We start from the raw sequence: 22,624 nt of genomic DNA on the forward strand, positions 1-22,624 counted from the left end.
TAGTGACAATTAATTAATTTTATTTTTAATTAATAAAAAATTAACATAAATGACTAATAGTTTTTCAGCGGAATCTTAATATCATGCAATCAGTGCTTGCTTACGTAAGTGAAAACCGAGCAAGTAATGGTCAGACATGGAGAAAAAAAAAATATAAGATTACACGTGTCACTTATAATAAGGTATAATAATCATGGATATCATGATTTGAGGCTTCCACGTAAAATAAGGTCAAGCCCTCTTAAAAGAAGGATAAGCCGACTACTACTCAGTTCGATAATACTCTTCAACAAATCGTGCATAAGCTACTTAGCTCGTCTATGTGAATAATTGTGCATAGGCTACTCAACTCGTCTGTGTGAATTTCAAACCGGGAATTCGTAATAAGAATTTAAACCCTATTTTAATTTCGCCCCAAAAATTTTCATTTTATTTTAATCTTGGTTAACAAAATTGTAACTCTTTTATTAATTATTAATTATTGTAGGAACTACTTTCTTGGAATAAGAGAGCCATTCTCCAACAAAGTAGGAATGTGAGAGAGTCAGACATGCAGCGAAGCATTCACATTGTCGATTTATTTATTTATTTTAATAATATTCAAATTATTAAATATTTATGTTTGAAGACGCTCCATCCATGGCGGCAAACACTTCACTGTACAGAGAGAGAGAGATTTTCCAGTTACTGTAAAATCATGGCTTCCATTTTCATCCATGGAGTTTCCTTCTTCTTCTTCTTCTTCTTCCTGTTCTTCTCTGTTTCTCTCTCAGATCCCCGAATCTCCGAAGCCGGAAGCATCTGCGGAACCTTCAAGCCTCCGCCCAAATCCCGATTCATCCCAACCTTCATCGAAGAAATGGAAGCCATATCCGAGCTTCTCACAACTCGCAATTGGACAACTCATTTCGTCAATTCTACTCCCCCAATGTTCGCCTTATCGCAGTGCTTCAACGATCTCTCTCACAACGATTGCCTTCTCTGTTACGCCGCCAGCCGCACCGCCCTTCCTCGTTGCCTTCCCGCCGTCTCCGCCCGGATCTTCCTCGATGGATGCTTCCTCCGGTATGAAAATTACAGTTTCTACAAAGAGTCCACCGATTCCCTTAGGGATTCTGTGAATTGCACCTCGGAATTGGGGGAAATCGATGAATCTGATAAGTTAGGGTTTGGAGAGAATGTTAGGGTTGTTGTTGAGAATGTGACGAGGACGGCCATGGCGAATGGCGGATTTGGGATTGGTGAAGTTAATGGGATGTTTGGTTTGGCGCAGTGTTGGGGGAGTGTTGAGCCAGCGGGTTGTAGGACTTGCTTGGAGAAGGCGAGGAGGAGTATTACAAGCTGCTTGCCGAGTAGGGAAGGGAGGGCTTTGAATGCTGGGTGCTATTTGAGGTATTCAACTGTGAGGTTCTACAATGATAAGGCTGAAGAACAGGATCATGATGATCAAAACGGTGAAACCCCTGTTTCTTCAATTCATGAACTGTTTCACTTCAGAATTTCTTTTGTTGAATGACTGTTTGTCGTTTAGATTTTGAAGATTTCCCAACTTGAACTGAAAATTTTGTGCATGTTAATCTATAAACTGTGTTTATGGATCTTGTAGAAACAGAAAGGCTCTGCGTTTTTCTTCCATTTCTAGCATAGTTTTCAATCTTACTTCTAGATCTCTAGTGTTCAGCACTTTATCAACCATGATTGATAGCCACTTGAGCTTTTTAAGCTGATTCATGTCCTATAATTCTTATTCTATATCTCTTCTTTATGCTTTGCTTCAGGATTTTCTGGAAGAAGAGCTGTAGCTGCCATTGTTTTAGCTTCAGTTGCCTCCTTGATCATCGCCATTTCAGCTGCTTTTGCATGCTATACAAGAATATCAAACTTAAAGAAAAGTAAGCTCAGCTAAATTTTCAGATTTAAACCATGGATGGAGATATTGTTATTGCCTGTATGTTATGCATTTACTATTATCAGCAGCTAAATTGTCAAGAACCTTGTGATTGATCTGTGGATTCCTCTAAATTTTCCATTGCATTCATCTGTTCTTCCAGAGAAGAAAAAACAATCCCTTATTCCAATTTCCTTTAGGGATTCCGATGTGAATTTCAAGTATGAAACGCTTGAAAAGGCCACTAATTACTTCAGCCCATCAAGTAAGATAGGCCAAGGTGGAGCTGGTTCTGTTTATAAAGGAACTCTTCCAAATGGGAAGATTGTTGCTGTGAAGAGGTTGGTTTTCCATACCAGGCAATGGGTTGATGAGTTCTTCAATGAGGTGAATTTGATTCGTGGAATCCAACACAAAAACCTTGTTACCCTTTTAGGCTGCAGCATTGAAGGGCCTGAAAGCCTGCTGGTCTACGAGTACGCTCCGAATCGGAGCCTCGATCAGTTCATTTTCGGTAATGTTTCGCACTTCGTAACCATCTTTTCATATGCTTCTTTGTTTTGACCTCCCATGATCCTTCTTCTCTCCTAGATAAGAAGGAGGTTCAGATTCTGAATTGGAGGCAGCGTTTCAATATTATCCTGGGAACAGCTGAGGGGCTTGCACATCTTCATGAAGGTTGTAAGATGAGAATAATCCATAGAGACATAAAGAGTAGTAATGTTCTTCTGGATGAAAATTTCAATCCAAAGATTGCTGATTTTGGTCTCGCTCGGCATTTCGCAGCCGATCACACTCATCTTAGCACCGGAATTGCCGGGACACTGTAAGAGAGTTCTACTTACTATCTTGATCACAATCTGTATCTGACTTTATTCAAACTCTTAATTGAACAAATGTGCGATGAGACAGAGGTTATATGGCTCCTGAATATCTCGTTCGAGGACAGCTTACCGAAAAGGCAGACGTTTATAGCTTTGGAGTGCTGATACTCGAGATCGTCTGTGGTAGACGAAACAGTTCCTTCACAGAAAACTCTACCCCACTCCTCCAAACAGTAAGATTCATGATTACTAATCATATAAGGAGAGAGGAAGTTGATAATATTCTCATTGTTCTCATGCCACAGGTTTGGGATCTGTACAAATCAGGGAGATTAAGTGAAGCCATTGACTCATGCTTGAACAAGGATTACCCTGCAAAGGAAGCCATGGATGTTCTGCAAATAGGGCTGTTATGCACACAAGCTCTAGCTTCTTTAAGACCGTCAATGGCGACCGTGGTGAAACTGCTAAGCAGTGAAGGAGAGAGGAAGGTTTCCATCCCAGAACAACCTCCGTTTTTGAATCCTTGTGGAGCCTCCAGAAGATCTTGTAGAGTTAGCAGCTTGGTTTCCAAACTTGATGTTTCTTCTTGCACATCAACAGATTCAGGTTCTTCTTCTTCTAACTTGCCTTCAAGAACTGGAGATTTGACTGAATTGAATCCAAACTAAACTATAGCAACCCAGTTTTCCTCATCCTTCATACTCCAACCAACAATCAAAGCCCCAAGACAACAAATCCTCCACTCTCTGTATCTATTGTGGGTTGAGGGCTTCTCCTTCCCCCTCTTCAAACTCCAATATTCCAGAAATCTAGAGCGAACAATTAAAACCCCTCTAAAAATTCTCGACTCGGTTTAAGCCGAGTAAATGTCACTCGATCGTGATCAAATCATCTTTTTTTCTGTCCGCCTTCAACTACATTCATTTTATGTCCGTCTTCTACTTCAAATAGGCGAGAACATAATTTAGCAATCCAAACCTTCATTAGCCGTTAAAATATCAGTCCCTCCTCGAAGTCGAATTTACTTCTTTCATGAGGTCAGATTCAATCCTCTACGTTTATTACACTCACAAGAGAATCGGTATCCCATAAGAAAAATGTCGTCATTATTATTGTAAATAATTTAGAGACTATACTTGTGAATAATATGAATACCTCATACAGTGAGATAGGAATATATATTATCTATGTAATATAACTTAAATATTATATTTCAATCTTTTTTCTATTTTATTCATATTATTCTTTATATGTTTATATTTTTCTTATTTATCAAAATTAATTATATTTTTTTTATTTAAAGGTATTTCTTATTTATAGATATTAATGGGCGAGAATAGTTTATGATTTTCTTATTTAAAGATATTTCTTATTTATAAGAATTAGTCATTAATTCTCAATATTTAATTAGTTTATATTTTTCTTATTTATCAAAATTAGTTCATATTTAATTAGTTTATATTTTTCTTATTTAGAGGTATTTCTTATGAATGGCTAATTCTTATATTTTTCTTATATTTAATTAATTTATAGATATTAGTGGCTAGAATCCTATTTAACATTCTTTATGATATTAGTTGATATTTAAAAGTAATTGAAGTTATGAATATCAATAAAAAAAGGTCCAATTTCTAGTTAAGTTCTTAACCAATGATAATTTAAAGACTATACTTATGAATAGTATGAATGTTCTATGAATGTTCTAGAACACCGTGACCAAGTGATTTAGCCTGATGATGCTATAACTTCTTTAGCTTATCGAATATAAATCAAACCTTCTAATTTAAACCAATTTAAATAAACATTAAACTAAAAGAACATCCAAAAAAATTAAAAGTTGAAAACAAAACTTACAATTTAAGCTAATTAATTTTTACAAAAAAAAGAGAGAAAATTACATTAATTGTCCTCTGGAAGAACAACAGTAATGTCACCACGATCAAGCAACTCATAGAACTCCTTGGTTCTCCTTTGGTAATTCCAATGGTGCATTTTCCAGAGGCCACCAGCCATTAGCCCTACCCCTACTCCATATATTATCTCCTTTATTGCGCTTGGTCCCTTGTACACAACATTCCCCACCATTTCCTTTCCCCAATTCCCTTGCTAAACCTAAACCTTCAAAAACAATATGACATTTAAACGAGATGCCTAATTTTAATGGGTCCAAATACGCAATCATATTACTAAATTTCATACCGATGAACACTTAATAACCTAATAAAAAATTAGCTAGATCACTGTCACATCATTTTACTGTCACATCCATTCCCATCTCAAATTTTTCTAAACTAAAAGTTAATATTAGTTTTTCCTCCACACCAATAATCCACTTCTAACTTAATAAATTATGATTATAAATATTACATAATTTCCCCTAGAATTGGAAAATTAGTAAAACAAACCTCCTGATTTCTTACAAATATATTGCACGTTTAATTATACACCAATAAAAGTAAGAAAGTGAAAGAAATTAAAATCAAATATGGAGTTTTGCTTACAAATTAAGGAACTCACTTATTTTTATCATAAATAAATAAATACATAAATTGAAAGAGAAAAAAAAAAAAAACTAACCTGTTTAGAGTTCCGATTGCACGGGGAAAATGTAGAAATGAAATTTTTTGTGCAGAAAATAAATTACTGAAATTTAATTAATATATGGGTGTGTAACCAAAAGGGGCATGCATGGCCGACACGTGCGAGCTTATTTTACACTTGTTTTGCACAGCTTGCCGACATGTCGTTCAGCTCAAGAATTCAATTGCCATCTGGATTTCAGTCCTACAAGAAAGCCCAAAATTAATAATTTTAAAATAAATCCCATTTTTTATTTCAAAAAATTAAAATAAATAAATTGTTGGATATTTGATTATAAAAAAAAAAAAAAAGAAGCTTTAATCGAATAATACCGACCAAATTGGTTGATTTGACCGAATGAAATGACTTTTTTTATTTTTTTATTTTTACATTTATAATTATAATGGAAGTTTTTAAAATTTGAGAGTTTATGACATCTCTAAAATAATTTTATATAATTCATCCTAATGGTAAGGTCCCGAAATTAATATGCTAGTGACACGTCAACACTAAAGCCACGTCATTGCCGCTCAATTAGGGAAAGTGTGTTTGTGCTGTCATAATAAAGGAAGCATTTGTTTGGTGGCTTCAGCTAGATAATGACACGTGTGCCTTTTTTTCAACACACGTCGACGTATTGACTCCATTGCAATTAATTTAATAATGGTTTAAATTAAATACAAAAATCAAATCCAAATACAAAATCTAGAAACTTTCCGTTCATTCAATATTCAAATCTCATTATTTTTTTTTTATTTTATAATATACAAAATTAGTATTAAAAATTAATCAATTTAATTTTAAATAATACAATGCTCTTAGTCATAAACCCTGACTTTAATTTATAATAATTTATTTATTTTTTAATTCTGAAAATTTTTTTGAAAATAAAAAATTTATGCCGGTACAAATCTGAAAATCTGAAAATAGAGTTGCAGTCTAATCCTACCTTACTTTATTTTTAAGATTATTATGAAAATTAAAAATATTTGATGTTTATAACTAATGTTAGTGATATATTGTGACGTGTGAATGTTTGATATTTTAGTTTTATGAAATTGTAGTCATTAATGTAACGTATATTATGGATAAATAATTTTTTTAAGAAATTAAAAAATAAGAATAATCGAGTTGTCTAATTTAAGAAAAATAAATGGTGGAGTTGAGCTCGATTGAATTGTAAACTTTATATTTTTTGAATGGTAATTAGAATTCTATAATACATTTCAAAATTAACCAAGGTAGTCGGACTCACTCCCAATAATTCTTAATAAAAATAAGGAAAGAATATTATTTATTCATTTATTTATTTGGTAAGTAAAAGATATGGCAGCATTAATTATTTTTATTATATATAGATTTCGTAGGACTCACCGTCAATTAAGTCGAAAATAAAACAAGTGTCGGAGTTCAAATTTCAAAGGTCGGTGTCGGTAACTTCCGTTGAAGCACGTGCGACACACACGAAGACCAAACAAATCCTATCACGAACTCCCACGTGTACACAACACGTGCTGTCTCGAATGAAACTAACAACTGTCATACACGCGGGCATTTCTAATTGGTCCGTTTGGTAGTTGAACCCCCGCGAGTAGTTATATCAAAACCGCTCCCCCCACACATTTTCTTTTCCTTTTAATTTAATTTTCCCAGCCACTTAGATTTCTGAAAGTGACGTCATAATATAAGTAAAACAAGAAAAGCAAAATTTTATATTCTTTAAAACAAAACGGTGACGTTTCAAAGCTTCAGGGTCGTTTACTTACCGAAGAAGAATGCCACGTGGCAACCTGGTCGTTTATTATTATATTTAAAAAGGAGGAGAGAAAGGTAGGAGGTCGGTGGAGGATGGACCAAAAGCGCGACACGTGGCTGTCGCCTTATGCGAGGTGGGTCCCACACAGTATATCAATTTTTGTTTGGAATTATAAAAAAAGAAAAAAAAAAAAAAAAAACGTTAAACTAAAAGAAGGGCCCATAGTATCTTGTGGCCCGAAAAAATACCATAAGCTTTGAATAAAAGAATATTACCTCTTTTTTTAAAAAAAAAATTAATTTTATTTTTTATTTAAATAATTATTTATCTCCACATTAATAAATAATAATTTAGTACATATTTATTAAATTTATAATAATTTAGTACATATTTATTAAATTTATAATAATTTAGTCTTTGAAATTTAATGAATAATAATTTATTTATTATTTTTTGTAAATTTTAATAATTTAGTTCCTATCTTAAAAAAAATTATTAAAATTTAACAAAGTGAGATGTATAAACCACTATTTTTTATTTTTTATTATTATTATTATTTTTTTTTTGCAACATATCATTAAATTTATTTATTTTTTAATTTCCTTTTCACGAGATGGGACTATGCACCTTGCAAGAAAAAAAAAATAAAAAAAAATGTAAGAAAATAAAATAAAAACTCCATTAAAAAATAAAAAAAGGTTTGAAGAAAAATTCCATTCATGAACTTGAAAAGAAATTAATTATTCTTCAAGAAAATGATTGAATATTCTTGAAGATATGAAATTCTTGTCAACTAGAAGAGTGATAATAAAGAGGAGAGAGATAAAATTTGGATAATTAATGCCAAATTAATTCAAATTTATTCCAGGAAAACCCTAGAAAGCTTTGGAAATTTGGCCCTCAAATAAGGTAATATTAATTAATGCCTCTGTCCCCTTGCCTTCATTTCATTCTATTGGAATAAGTTAAATTTATAGATTTAGTCCGAGATTCCACATTCATCAAAGAGATTAACGAAACATTTTTTATAACGATATAAAAATCTCTCTCTAATAGATGCATTGTAAGACCGTGAGGTTGACGACAATACGTAACGAGCTAAACACCGAATTATGCGTCAAATAGGACATTAGTCCTCGAGACAGTGGATTGTGAGATCCCACATTGGTTGGACATGATAACAAAACATTTCCTGTAAAGTGTTGGTATAGAAATCTTGTCATAACACACGCATTGTAAAACTGTGAACTGATGATAATATGTAACAAACCAAATTGAATAATATTTATTAGCAGATAATTAATCAAACTATAAATGAATATTTACTTAAAAAAATATTACCACAATAAAAATTATATTAAAAAATAGAAATATGCTGAAGGAAAGTGAGGTTTTATTTATTTATTTTTATTTTTTAAATATTCAAATACACTTTTTATTTTAAAAATAATTTCCAAACAAGTTGGAGAGGTACCATTAATTTTCTTTTTGAGAAACCAGTCCAATCCGATGTGGATAATTTATTTAAATACACTTTTTTGATCCACCGCCTAATAATATTAAATAAACATTTAAATTTGTATTAACTCACTATTTAAAAAAAAAAAAAACAAAAAAAAAGTGACAACGTCAAAGTTCGAACCCATGTTCCCACGAACCTTCCTTTTCGCAGGTCTCCGTATCTATAAAACCCCCAACTCTTCCTCTTCCCTTCTACCATTGTTAGCCTCAAAGCTTTTTCACAGAGAATCAACCAAAATTTCCCCTTTTTCCTTTTCGATCCTCAAGAATCTGTAATTTGCAAAAAAGCCCTCATATTCTTTTATATTTCTTTTCAATTCTTCTCTATAAAATCCTCTCCATTTCTCTTATTCTTCACCCCAACTTTCTAACCCTTGTTTTAGTTTTTGGGTTTAATGGCTCCCAGTTTGAAAAATGGCGGCTCCAACGACGTCGTTTCGTATGATGGTTTGAACGACATGTCGTGTCCATTCTCCATCGACAAGTCGGATTTTACTGTGAACGGACATTTGTTTCTGTCTGACGTGGCGGAGAATATTGTCGCTTCTCCTTCACCCTACACTTCGATCGACAAGTCGCCGGTTTCTGTTGGTTGCTTTGTTGGGTTCGACGCGTCGGAACCTGACAGCCGACATGTCGTTTCCATTGGAAAGCTGAAGGATATCCGGTTTATGAGTATCTTCAGGTTTAAGGTTTGGTGGACCACGCATTGGGTTGGTCGGAATGGTAGCGACCTTGAATCCGAGACTCAGATTGTTATCCTGGAGAAGTCGGATTCTGGCCGGCCGTATGTTCTCCTTCTTCCGCTCGTCGAGGGGCCGTTTAGAACGTCGATTCAGCCCGGGGACGACGACTTTGTCGACGTTTGTGTTGAGAGTGGCTCGTCGAAAGTTGTTGGTTCCACGTTTCGGAGTGCGTTGTATCTTCATGCTGGCGATGACCCGTTTGCACTTGTCAAGGAGGCGATGAAGATCGTGAGGACCCACCTCGGAACTTTCCGCTTGCTCGAGGAGAAGACTCCCCCAGGTATTATTAATTTACACCCGAATTCAAAAATTTGTTTTTATCGCTTAATTAAGTATGAAATAGTTGTCACGTTAAGTTTAATCACTCAACCCGTTATTATAAAACTATACCAAAATTCAAAAATTTAATTTTTTTTAGCCGATCATATAAAATAATAGTTAGAAATCACCCATTTACACAATGATATGATATTGTCACTTTCCGCACAAACTTATTTCAATATCTTACAATTATATAGGTATCGTGGATAAATTCGGTTGGTGTACATGGGATGCATTTTACCTCACAGTTCACCCACAAGGCATCATCGAAGGCGTAAAACATCTCGTCGACGGTGGCTGCCCTCCTGGCCTAGTCCTAATCGACGACGGTTGGCAGTCCATCGGGCACGATTCCGACCCCATCACGAAAGAAGGAATGAACCAAACGGTCGCAGGAGAACAAATGCCCTGCCGCCTCTTGAAATTCCAAGAGAATTACAAATTTCGTGACTATGTCAACCCAAAGGCCTCCTCCTTTGGCGCCACCCAAAAGGGGATGAAGGCGTTTATAGACGAGCTGAAGGGGGAGTTCAAGACAGTGGAGTATGTGTACGTTTGGCACGCTTTGTGTGGGTATTGGGGCGGGCTCCGGCCGGAGGTGCCCGGCTTGCCGGAGGCAAATGTGATCCAGCCGGTACTGTCACCGGGCTTACAAATGACGATGGAGGATTTAGCCGTTGATAAGATTGTTCATCATAAAGTGGGGTTGGTGCCGCCGGAGAAGGCCGAGGAAATGTACGAGGGGCTGCATGCTCATTTGGAGAATGTCGGGATTGACGGCGTTAAGATCGACGTTATCCATGTAAGCACCGTTACCTTAATCTTTGATCTTCATTGTGTTTCATTATGGCTTATTGATTGTTTGAATGTGACAGTTATTGGAGATGTTGTGTGAGGACTATGGAGGGAGAGTGGATTTGGCAAAGGCATATTATAATGCCATGACGAAGTCGATAAATAAACATTTCAAAGGAAACGGAGTTATTGCGAGTATGGAACATTGTAACGACTTTATGTTTCTCGGGACTCAAGCTGTATCTCTTGGTCGTGTTGGTACGTTGTTTTTAATGATTTGAATTACTCGTGATTTCAATTTTGTTAAGGTCGGTCTCATTGACCTTATCGGGTTAAGTCATCAAAATTTTAACTGATAAAATGAATTTGTTTGATCGAATTATTAGGTGATGACTTTTGGTGCACTGATCCTTCTGGTGATCCAAACGGTACGTTTTGGTTGCAAGGATGCCACATGGTGCATTGCGCCTATAATAGCCTGTGGATGAGTAACTTTATCCACCCTGATTGGGATATGTTCCAATCCACCCATCCTTGTGCTGCCTTCCATGCCGCCTCTCGAGCCATCTCTGGTGGTCCGATTTACGTCAGTGACTCTGTCGGGAAGCATAATTTTGATCTCCTAAAAAAATTAGTGCTCCCTGATGGGTCGATCCTTCGTAGTGAGTACTATGCTCTACCAACTCGTGATTGTCTCTTTGAAGACCCGTTGCATAATGGAGAGACTATGCTCAAGATATGGAATTTGAATAAGGTAAACATTTTTGTTTTGTTTAACTGAAACATTGTGTAAATGGTTAGGAAATTATTAAACTCAAATGGGATGGTCAATTTTTTTTTTTTTTTTTTAATAGTTCACTGGTGTGATCGGTGCATTCAATTGCCAAGGAGGAGGATGGTGTCGTGAGACGCGACGAAACCAATGTTTTTCTCAATACTCAAAACGAGTGACCTCCAAAACTAATGCAAAAGACATTGAGTGGAACAGCGGTGAAAAACCGATCTCTATTGAAGGTGTGAAAACCTTTGCACTCTACCACTATCAATCTAAGAAGCTCATCATCGCCAAACCTTCCCAAAACATCGAAATTTCTCTTGACCCGTTCGAGTTTGAACTCATCAGTGTCTCACCAATCACCACACTCGTTGAAACCTCGATTCAATTTGCCCCAATTGGCCTCATCAACATGCTCAACACAGGTGGTGCCATCCAATGTGTGGTCTACAATGATGACCTAAGCTCTGTTAAGGTTAGCATCAAAGGTACCGGTGAGATGCGCGTGTTTGCATCAAAAAAACCAAGAGCTTGTCTTATCAATGGTGAGGATGTTGGGTTCAAGTACCAAGACCAAATGGTGGCAGTCCAAGTGCCATGGTCCGGTTCTTCTGGCATGTCAACTATCCAATACTTATTTTAATTTATGTAGAGCTTAATTGTCGTTATTTTTATTACTATTAATATATTTCTCTCCAAAAGGAAAATACATGTAATTTGGAGAGTAAGCAAGTTGACTTTCAAATATGACATACTTTTGTAAAATATCTCGACACTCTATGAGACCACATTCCAGCTCAATAGTGTATTTTTCTTTTTCTTTAGAATTTTTTTTTTGGATTTCATTTTCCCGCTAGAGATTAGCGGGTGTTTAGGTTATCTTAGACCTAAACGTATATTATTTATTTACATTTTTTATTTTCAATTAAATTGTTGCTTTATTAATTTATTAAATTTCAACACTTAAAAAGAGACAAAGATGCATATTTAAATTTAATAGATTATATAATAATTTATATTTATTGCGGTTCGGTTCGGTTCGGTTCGATTTTAGGTTTGGTTTTTTCACCCTAAATCGAACTGCATTAGCGGTTTGCGTTTAGTTGTTCCTAGGTCATTAGCGCGACCCAATCGACGACTATGAAGCCCACCTTTCTAATACTTTGGGCCCTTAAGAATCTCCCAAACGGCCCATAAATTCGGCCCATTTAAGTACAATAATGAGGCTCCAGAATGGGGCAAATACACAAATAGCAAAATAGCATGGGGGAAAAATATAATTTCTCAATCTCGTATCAAATTCTCGCTTTGCAATTTTTCCTAAATTTATTTGGTACGGTACAATCGTCGTCGTCGTCGTCGTCTCCTCTCTTCTCTCTCGGTCTAGAATCCTGTTTGCTGTTCACAGCTCCGAAGGGGGCCATATACGAGGTCAGGGTTGCGAAGGAAACCCTCACGAGCGCGCGCGCTCTCCCTCTCTCTCTCTCTCTCGCCGGACCTCCGTTGAATCGCTAAACGCCGGCGGGGTTTTCGTACAACGATCTTGTCTTTTTTATCGTCTCTGTTCCTCTTCAAATGCGCTTCGTTTTATCTTCTTGCTTTGCTCTCCGCTAATTCCATAGCCGAGTTTCCATGCTCTGACTAATTCAAGCGTTTCGAAGCGCTGTCTGGATCAATTTCTCGGAGAATATTCGGTAACTTATTCGTTCGTTGTTTCTTTACTGCTATGTGTTTGTTATTTTTTTTTAGTTTCTACGAGTTCGTTTTTTGTTGTGCTCCTGGAAAAATTTGAACTATTGTGGTTCTGGTATAATTAGTTCGCCATTGAAGTGATGGATTATTGGGATTAAGGGGACCAATTCGATACTTGATTTTTTAAGTATGCTTTTAAGCTGTTTACTAGTGTGCTTCGTATTTCATTAGGGAACAGATGATTAATGAATGCGGAAGAATTGATTCCTTTTGTAGCTCTGTATATTGTTATCATCTTTCGGGGCTAATTGATTTCTCTCTTTGTTTGTTTCTTTAGGTTACAAGAACTAAATATAGTCATTGCAGTCCTGGATACAAGACGCTCTTTTAAGCAATAAGGGATCATTCTGGTTTTTGCTGGGAGACAAATGGAACTGAAAGTTTCATATCCTAAGCTGGGCATTTCTTCCTCTGAATATGTAAGTGATCCCGAGGAAAAGGATATTAGTGATGACGAAGATGATGATCGAAACCATAAGCATAGGAGGCGGGAGACACGCTCTCAGTCTTTGGAAAGAGATACACGTGAACATGTTTTGAGGCCATATGGTAAGCGTAGTAAACCATCTGAAAATGGACGTAGTATTAGGGACAACGATTCTCAAGCCAATGAAGCTTGGAAGTCCTTCAATACTCCGACTCTTGAGAAAGACATACCTGGGAAATTTGATAAAAGACGCTTGGGTTCAGTGCCAGGAGCTCGACTGGCTGGGGATTTCAACCAAAGGATCAGGGCAAACCAGACGTTTTCTGGTGACCTAAGTTCTGGTAGGGGAAGAGGAAGGGAGTCTGGCACTTGGAACCAGTTTGATTCAAGGTTTAGTCCAGTTGATATTGCTTCCCAAATTGTTCACCGTGGGCCTTTTCCTCCTAGTCTATTTGCTGGAAGGAGTTTACCAAGTGTTTCTACTGCACAAACTGCACCATGGAATGCATTTGGATTAATACCAGGAATTCCAAATAGTGGGCTAGAAACGATGCACCCCATTGGTTTGCAGGGAACACTTAGACCTCCAATCAACCCTCCTCTGAACATAGGCATTCCTCGCCAGAGATGTAGAGATTTTGAGGAGCGTGGATTCTGCCTTAGAGGAGATATGTGTCCTATGGAGCATGGTATTAACCGCATCGTAGTTGAAGATGTCCAGGTATGTATATCACCCTCTTTTCTACACTTGGCTGAGCTAGGTGTCCAATTAGAAGCCATTTTGAATATATGCCTTTCTTTTTTCCTTAAATTATATAGAACATAACTTATGGTATTCTGGCTATATCTCTCTGTGGCACTGCCAACTATTGGAAGCATCGATTTTGGTGTTCTTAGATTCCAAGTTTTCTTCATTAGAAGGATATTGTTATCTTTTGTCCGAACTTCAGAGAAGAAGGTGACTTTACCTTAGGATTACCCTGCCTAAATTTTAGGGATTTTCTTGATGTGTAGGTTTTTCAAAGAAAAATATGTAAAGAGAATTCTTTTCAGGATTGATTTTTGGGTACTTGTGTTTCTGTTTACTCTCTTGTTTGCATAACTTTTTTATAAAAAAAAAAATCCCAATTAAAGTATATGATGAAAATGATTGGCTCCATTGTTATTTGTGCAATTGCTTTAGAAATCCAAGTTGTCATTTCTTCATAAAAATTTAGTATGTGCTTGCATATGTAGTTTGAAAACAACTAGCCGTTCAAGGAGAGGAATTGACCTCTACTCTCTTTGTTTAATTATTCTTTTTGTTCATTATATTGTTCAGGTCTGTTATTTAGTATTATCATTTTCATTTTAATTATATAAAGAACTTTTTATAATTTCTCTCATAAACTTGTCTGCCCCATTAATTATTCGTTTCGCCATAAAATTATAGGTTCCTCTATTAATTTTATTTGCTATAAATTCTTTTAAGCGAAGTGGCTTAGTTCCTTGCATAAGAAATTTTGTTAAAACTAACCAAATATTAAGTTATATCTATAAATTGCTTGATAGAGGACAAAAAAATTGAAGAGAACAATATAATTTCCTTTCCATTTACATTTTTTATTTGGTTGAACCTTATTGTTTATCGTGCATAGGCAATAATCTTACCAACCAATACAGATTTTGGGTTGTTTCTGGCCTATGTATTACCTGAAAAGGAATTTCTCTATGCTTTTGATGGACAACTAATAACCATAAATCTAATTCTAATGAATTGTATGCTCTTGCATTTCCAGAGTCTTTCTCAATTTAACCTTCCTCTGTCGCTTCCAAATGCACACCTAATGGGGAAAACTACTGGATCTCTGCCTGCAGTTAGCACAACTCCCACGATAGTAATGAGCGGCAAAGGATTGCTTGGAAAAAATAGCAAGCCTGGTGTAGGAGATGATTCATTGCCCTTTCATGGTGTATATTCAGGTTCTGGTAGTGCAACTGAAGCTGACTTGTATGATCCTGATCAACCCCTATGGAACAACAATTGTCCTGAGAAACCAAATGCACTCTCAGGCATGCATTCATCAAAGACTGATGATGTTGAATCCTTGATGGGAGATGATCCTTCTGATAGGAATCAGGTTAGGAAATGTGATGCTGCTGATAATGGATGCTCTAGTAGAATTACTGCAACAAGTGGTTCACAGGTTACTAGTTCTTCTGTTTGGGGTAGAGTTGGGTCGAGGAATAGACAAGATGTGAAAGGGAAACTTGATCCAGTAAATTCCTCTGGTTGTCTTGATAATGAAGTGAAGGAACACAATGAGGTACTGACTAGTGTTCAAGGAAATTCTCACCACCAAAAGCACATGGCTCAGGGTGATGCTCACACTGAAGCAGGAAATTTATCTCACAAGGCACTGAATGATGCCAATGCCATGCGTACTATGCGCAAACCATCTCAGAAAGCATTACGTACTCTGTTTGTCAATGGGATTCCACCACAAAGCAACAAAACAGAGACACTTCTTTCTCATTTTAAAAAATATGGTGAGGTCATTGACATCTATATTCCAGCAAATAGTCAACGTGCTTTTGTTCAGTTCTCAAAAAGGGAAGAGGCAGAAGCTGCTCTAAAGTCACCTGATGCTGTTATGGGAAACCGTTTTATCAAACTTTGGTGGGCCAATCGTGACAACATTCCTGATGCTGGTGTAGGCAGTAATAATGGTATTCATGTTCCTCCACGTCATATTGCAGCTGTTTCACTTCTTCCACTTGTTGTCAAAGGAAAGAATAGTGTCCAGGTTTCCACTTCAAAGGGCAGTGTTTCCCATCCGTTGGAATCTTCTTTAGCTGCCCCAGATCACTCTCATGCTTTCAGCAGCCCAAAGGTTTCTTCACCTTTGCAAAAGAAATTAGAGAATCTGGAACAGTTAAAGGAGGAACTCCGGAAGAAACAAGAAATGCTAGACATGAAGCGGAATGACTTTAGGCGCCAGTTAGATAAACTTGAAAAACAAGTAAACTTTCATCCCTTATAATTTCAGTTACTATACATGTTTGATCGGAAGACTTTTTTATGAAGAAATTTCCTCTATTGCTGGAAGAATACGGGTAGAAAAAAATAAAAGTTGAGAAAGAAAAATTCATGCCAGGAAAATAGCATTTAGAGCTTCATATCATGCCATCTCTATATAATTACCCCCTCAACTCTTGGCTTTAATCTCCATGTATAGACACCCTGCTGTAGAAGTGCAATACTAGCCTCATGTGTTACATACTGCAAGCCAATCTGCCATTTGTTTTATTTTCTTATCTTGTTCTCAATACAGACCACAGGAAACAAGGGCGAAACAGTTGTTGGGTTCTCCGCAAAGCGACTTAAAGTGGGAATAGAGGCTGACGCTAGTAAACTTGTTACTCCAAAGGCCAGCGATTCTGGCATTGCTTTGGCATCACCACACACTGAGGCGAGTGGGGAGCATGTGGAGTGCCCTTGTCCTGAGCCAACCACATCTATTGTACAACAGGAATCCTCAAAGTTTGAGCCTATTCATCCATTGTCATCCGAAGCACCTTTTGATGTTGATGGAGAGAAATCGGGGAGCTGTTCTACTGGATTTAGAGTTGTTCCTCCTTTACCGGTCGACTTTGCCAATGTAAGTCTTCCACCCCTCTATATCAAGACCATTTATGATAATCTAATTAACAAATTTCTGGTATCTCTTAGATGATGATGCTATAGACTCTTTGTTTGCCCTTTAAGGATGTTCTGAAAGATGAGATCATAGTTGAGGCAAGGACTATCTCAAACAAAACGGAACATAATTGATATTCAATCAAGGACTACCCAAAAATAGTCTTGTTTAATAGTTGTTTTTCTGTTATTTTATAAAAAGAATAACTGAACTGTCATTGAGAAAATAATAGTAATAAAAAAAATTATATAAGGGCAAACTAAAAAACTTAGTTCACAAAAGAGAATTGAACTAAAGAAAAATGCTCCAATCAAGAAAAATAAGATATAAAGGATAAATGCAAAAGACTTTTGTCGCCAAAATCCAAAGAGAACTATATAACCTAATGAAGGACCAAAACTCGCTTGAATACCTGTCAAATATTCTAGAGATCTTATTATTCCTCTCTCCCAAGTCTCTATAAAACTGCACAAACATTGACTTGCAATAGAAACCGCCCTTTCTCTTGAAAGTGAAGATCTACTCGATCATCTATTTGCATCCCATGTGTCTAGCAAACAAGAAATCTGACACCTCAAAGGAATAACTCCAAACTAATAAGCAAAATCATAGCTCCAAAGAATATGGTCAAGGTCTTCTGTCGCTCTTTGACAAAGAATGCAATAGATTTGCCGTACCAAACTAGGAATCTTCCTCAATAACCAATCCAAGGTTTTCACCTTTTGGGAAATGACTTGCACATGAAGAATTTAACCTTCTTGAAAATTTCACCTTTCACAATGAGATGCAGATGGACACACTAGAGGGAGAGGGATTCACAAGACATCAAAAGAGGGAACTTTAAGAGACCTTAAAGAAGGATTTAGGCTTCAAAGATGATTATCCCTTCTCCCTAGCCACTATATTTGTTGATCCTAGTTTGACAATGGACAATAGATATTGACTATGAACAACCATCTCATATTGTCTATTCTATGATCCTGGTTGGACAATGGACAATGGATCTTGACTACGAATAACCATCTCATATTGTCTATTCTAACCTTTTCCTTCCAAATATTCTATGTTTCTTTCAAACCAAATGCTCCAATGATTAGCTTTTGTCACATTGACTCAACTATGTGGGTTTTGTGTCATGTTCTCTTTAGAACTTTTATACAACACCAAAGGGAAGTTGGAAGTCTTAAATAGGTGCTCTCAACACTTGATTATGTGGCTCCTCGATGGGATACTGGTGGCAGCAAAATTCGTGGGGAGTGGGAAGCAAAGAATTTGGTTTTTATGTTAAAGATGAATTTGGAGAAGGTCTATGATATAGTCAATTGGTCTTACCTTGATGATGTGCTTGAATTCAAGAGTTCTGGATACAAATCGTGTAAATTGATGTGGGGGCGTATCTCGACATAAACTTCTCAATTTTCATTAATGGTAGGCCAGAGGAAAAAATCTTTGTGTAAAGGGTCTTAGACAAGGAGACCCATTTTGGTACTCTTTTAGCCGTATAATCCACTATTGTTGTGAGACAAGAATTCTTCAAGACTTTAAATGAGGGAGAGAGAAGTAGAAGTTATGCACCTTCAATATGTTGATGATATGATCTTTTTTTGCGGAGTGCGTTGAAGATACTTAAAAATTGATGATTTATTCTGAAGTTGTTCTTGGCTTGTGTTTATCATCTTCTAATCTCTCAATTGGCATTAATGTTAACAACACCATGGTGGAAGAGTTGGTTAATACCTTCGGGTACAGAGTTGAGGCCGTTATGTTTCCCTATCTTGACTGTCTTCTTGAAGTCGTGTCTAGTGTTTTTAAAATCACTGAGGCATGCACCTAGGCACGACCTTTGTGCCTTCCTTCAAAGAAATGAGGCTATCTGAATGAAGTCCACTCGCAGTGAGCGCCTTAGTGCTTGCGGTGTGCGTCTTAGCACCTCAAACCTAGTTTCCTACCTTCTTTTTTATTTTTTCTAATTTTTAAGTGAGAAAGTATGGATATTCTTACAATCTAGAATAAAGCTTGATTTTCTTTCACTTTTCATCATCTTATTATTCACCCTACTATTTTTCTTGATACATTAAAGTTTTATATACATTTTCTGCACCTCGTAAAGAAGTCTGCGCTTTTTTTTGTGCCCCGGAGGGCCATTGCGCTTTAGTACCTCTAGCTTTAAAAATTAGTGGTTGTGTCTTTGAGGAACTGTTGATTGATAAATTGAGAGCAAAGCTGGATTAATTGTGTGGTTCTCTCCTATCTAAAGGTAGAAGCTTTGTTTTACATCCTACATGTTTACCCTCCTTAGAGCCCATGCAGAGGAACATATGAGACTGTGGGTTGCAGTGAAGTCTATAAGCTGGGCAGCAACTTGGTATACATTTGTCTTCAATGTGTGTTATCTCTTTCTGCTGTTGAATTGGCAATGGAGATTCACACTAGAACAGAACCTCTTTTGGCGGAGAGTGATAGCAGCTATTTATGGGTGTGATTCAAATGGGTGGGTGACTAAAGAGTTTAAAAAGAAAAGCTGGAGGAATTCCGTGGGTAGACATCAGCCTAAACAGAGAACTTTTCTTTGGCTTTACAAAGCTTATGGTGGGAGATGGGAGGAATATTCGGTTTTGAAAGGATGTTTGGGCAGATACAGGGCCATTATCCTCAAAATTTTCAGCCATGTAAACTCTATCTAGAAAGAAGGGGACCAATATAGCTGATTGCTAGAATTGAGACCAACAAACATGGGATCGGAAGAGGCATCTTCGTTTGGGAAATTGATAGCCGGGCAGCCCTTTGTGAAAAAATTGAGCTGGTTCAGCTAGGAGGTGGTGCAGATGAACTTATTAGGACTTTGGATTCTGGGGGACCTTTTCTTCTTTCCTCTCCCTCACTAAACAGAGTGGTGTCTCCGAGATTAATTAGTTGACGATGATGTGGAAGTCATCTATTCCTGAAAAAGTCCATTTTTCTGTCTTCATCCATCAGTGATTTATAAGAAGCATATTACACACTGCAAAGTCGTTTTTCTTTCTGATTCCTCTCCCCTCCTTTTTGTTGTTTGTGTTCAAATGTGGAAGAATCCGTAGATCATCTGTTGTTTCATTGTCCTTCCGCGGCTAAGGGCTGGTCTTTTATTTTGTAAGAATTTGTGCATTTGATTTGCTTCTCTAGGTAGGTTGAAGACGCTTTAGACAGTTCGGAAAGAGAAACTATAAAATCTTTGAAGATTTTTCAAGTTCATAAGATTCTTTTGTTTATAGTATACCAACATATAGCTGCTTGATGATTTTAGTTCAAGGAGCCTGTAGTATTTTATTCCTTGGAACAAGAGTTTGATAAACGGTTCTCCTTGGTGAACTTTTGTACGTTTTGGGGCGCTGAATTTTTGTTGACCAACGCATTCAAGGGTACCTTTTTGGAAAATTTGGTTGGAGAGAAACAAGAATGTCTTTGTTTAGAGCTTTAGAGTTCTTGATGTATCATCTTTGATAAAAATTTGTTAGTTGTATATATGGATATTTGAACCTTTGACCCCTTAAGAAGGAATACATCTCAATTTCAATTATTGTTGAACTAGTCTCAATTTGTTAGCATTAGTTGAATATCTTTTAAGGTAGCACTGTCTTTCTGGGATCTATGATCTAATTCTAATTTCATGTTATAATTGTGTTGTAGGAGGATGTGATAAAGAAACATTTCTCATCGTTGGGTGATGTTTGTACGGTGGAGCTAGTTTCGGAAGATGGCGATCGGATTTCAAACGCATCCAACAACTTCTCAGCTAATGTCACTTTTTTAACCCGTCATTCAGCTGAAAGGGCATTCAAAGATGGCAAATCCTGGCAAGGTCAAGACTTGAAGTTAATATGGTTATCTGGTAGTGAAGGTGAAGACCACGATGGCCCTTTGTCCGACGACGCATCTCGAGATGCAGACATGGAGCCTGAAAGTGAACCAGAAAGCATCCTTTTGAAGGAGGAAACCCCATATCATACATAATCCCAGAATTCAACATGAAACCACAGCATCCAGCCTTTTGGAAACAGGTAAAAAGTGTCGCCAAGGGTAGAAAGAGACATGATTTAAGCATTTTTATGGTTTAGGAGGCGTTCTTTTTGGAGCATTTTTCATGCCAAGTTAAAAGTGTAAAATTAATGAAGTTTTTTTTTTTCCTCTCTTTTTATTATTTAGTTCAGGAAACTGGTTTAGCAAATGTGAAAATTTGTTTTCCATTTTCACCCCTCTTACCGCATTCATGTATAAAGAAAAGAAGTCTCTATTCCCAGACTGCTACCAAGGGTAATTCAGTAAAATAGTTGATTCAATCAAATATAATTTTTTAGGATCAAAGAATAAATGTGTATAAACTCATTTCTTAGATTACTTTATTTACTTTTCTTCAATATTTCTAGGTTTGTTTGCTTTATTCACAATTATATTTATTATTCCTTCTTCAATAATCCCATCCGTTTATAATTTACAACACAAATTAATTATTAATTTAAATAAAATTTATAAATTAATTGATTTATAAAAAAAAAATATTTTATCCATATATTCGTAAAATTAAAATCTTTATATCAACACGATAATCTTCATTTTGAATTGAGTTATTTTTTATTTTAGTATTATACTTCTAATATATTTTTCACTTTTTTATTACAAATATTTTAATTTATAATTTTAGTTACCTTATTTTATTACTAAATAAACACTTAAATCTATAAATAAACCAAAATTTGTGAAATTCATTTTGTTAGTATTCAAACATTTGATTAGTTTTTTTTTTTAATATTATTAAAAATAAAAAAAAATATAAATTTAAATAGTGTTTTTGAAAAATTATTTTTTATAAACAAAAAAAATCAGATAATAAATCAAATCAAGCATTAAGCGTAAATATAACAAATAAACTAAATAACATGATTTAAAAAAACTCACAGCTCCTTCCATATATATAAAAGCGATATGGTTTAATTGAAATTTAAATCAACACGTAATATTATAAAAGCGATAAATTCTGGAATCAAATCAAATTATTTAATTATAAGGTTTAAATACACACACACACACACATATATATAATATTTATTTATTTATAAATTTATTTACCTTGTTTTTCTTATTAATTATTGCGCTGAATAAAGGGTTTGGCGCAAAACCCCCGACCTGAATCGAAGTCGAGAGGGGACCCCATAGACTCATTTCGCCGTGTTGAGATGGCGCTAACCGAGCTCGACGACGGCACTGTGCGGAGCATGGCAATCGGAGCTGTTTTCTCTGACTTCGTGAGTATCGTTTTCCTTTTATGATCGGATTACTTTCCTGTTCTTCCCTCTCTCCTTTTCAGATTAAATTTTGGTTATCTGAAAATTCCGGCAATGCATTTGAACATATAACCGCACAAATTTACTTTCGCGGCATTGAATTGTGGTTTATAGTCTATTCGAGTGCATGCGAAGAGTGTTTCTACTGAAAAAGAAAGTTTAGATGCGGAGAATTATGGTTGTTTTTTTTTTTTTTTTTTTTTTTTTTTTTTTTTTTTTTTTTTTTTTTTTTTTTTTT

The 22,624-nt window shown here is 35.9% G+C and overlaps 5 protein-coding genes across 6 annotated transcripts in view; 4 read left to right on the top strand and 1 right to left on the bottom strand.

Moving 5' to 3' along the window:
* The first annotated feature begins 636 nt into the window (after nt 1-636).
* Nucleotides 637-3,393, top strand: LOC111482384 (cysteine-rich receptor-like protein kinase 42). Its single transcript, XM_023128133.1, has 6 exons — nt 637-1,454; nt 1,779-1,892; nt 2,052-2,402; nt 2,480-2,714; nt 2,801-2,945; nt 3,018-3,393. Exons 1-6 carry the CDS (start codon nt 698-700, stop codon nt 3,381-3,383), a joined length of 1,968 nt encoding a protein of 655 aa, XP_022983901.1. The 5' UTR covers nt 637-697; the 3' UTR covers nt 3,384-3,393.
* Nucleotides 3,394-4,565: 1,172 nt separating this feature from the next.
* LOC111482021 (putative cytochrome c oxidase subunit 5C-4) lies at nt 4,566-5,341 on the bottom strand. Of its 2 annotated transcripts, none has more exons than XM_023127643.1 (2): nt 5,293-5,341; nt 4,566-4,833 (listed from the first exon to the last, which is right to left on the bottom strand). In XM_023127643.1, exon 2 carries the CDS (start codon nt 4,798-4,800, stop codon nt 4,615-4,617), a length of 186 nt encoding a protein of 61 aa, XP_022983411.1. In that variant the 5' UTR covers nt 4,801-4,833; nt 5,293-5,341; the 3' UTR covers nt 4,566-4,614. The 2 variants fall into 2 exon arrangements, with proteins under 2 accessions (XP_022983411.1, XP_022983412.1); XM_023127644.1 differs by having other exon boundaries at nt 4,566-4,827; nt 5,293-5,336.
* A 3,449-nt stretch (nt 5,342-8,790) lies between these two features.
* Nucleotides 8,791-11,910, top strand: LOC111482219 (probable galactinol--sucrose galactosyltransferase 5). Its single transcript, XM_023127907.1, has 5 exons — nt 8,791-9,598; nt 9,837-10,441; nt 10,515-10,692; nt 10,821-11,188; nt 11,289-11,910. Exons 1-5 carry the CDS (start codon nt 8,968-8,970, stop codon nt 11,850-11,852), a joined length of 2,346 nt encoding a protein of 781 aa, XP_022983675.1. The 5' UTR covers nt 8,791-8,967; the 3' UTR covers nt 11,853-11,910.
* Nucleotides 11,911-12,519: 609 nt separating this feature from the next.
* On the top strand, nt 12,520-21,389 carry LOC111481947 (zinc finger CCCH domain-containing protein 41-like). The gene is made up of 5 exons (XM_023127564.1): nt 12,520-12,903; nt 13,239-14,109; nt 15,167-16,390; nt 16,703-17,029; nt 20,735-21,389. The coding sequence occupies exons 2-5, from the start codon at nt 13,330-13,332 to the stop codon at nt 21,056-21,058; spliced, it is 2,655 nt and encodes an 884-aa protein (XP_022983332.1). The 5' UTR covers nt 12,520-12,903; nt 13,239-13,329; the 3' UTR covers nt 21,059-21,389.
* Nucleotides 21,390-22,174: 785 nt separating this feature from the next.
* The window catches only part of LOC111482078 (protein ANTHESIS POMOTING FACTOR 1), a 4,830-nt gene continuing 4,380 nt past the window's right edge, over nt 22,175-22,624 (top strand). The window contains exon 1 of the mRNA XM_023127719.1: nt 22,175-22,347. Within this exon, the coding sequence (XP_022983487.1) occupies nt 22,279-22,347 (69 nt within the window). The 5' untranslated portion in view covers nt 22,175-22,278. The remainder of the gene's footprint in view (nt 22,348-22,624) is intronic.

The sequence above is a fragment of the Cucurbita maxima genome, unplaced genomic scaffold (genome assembly GCF_002738345.1).
Source record: "Cucurbita maxima cultivar Rimu unplaced genomic scaffold, Cmax_1.0 Cma_Scf00007, whole genome shotgun sequence".
NCBI lineage: Eukaryota > Viridiplantae > Streptophyta > Magnoliopsida > Cucurbitales > Cucurbitaceae > Cucurbita > Cucurbita maxima.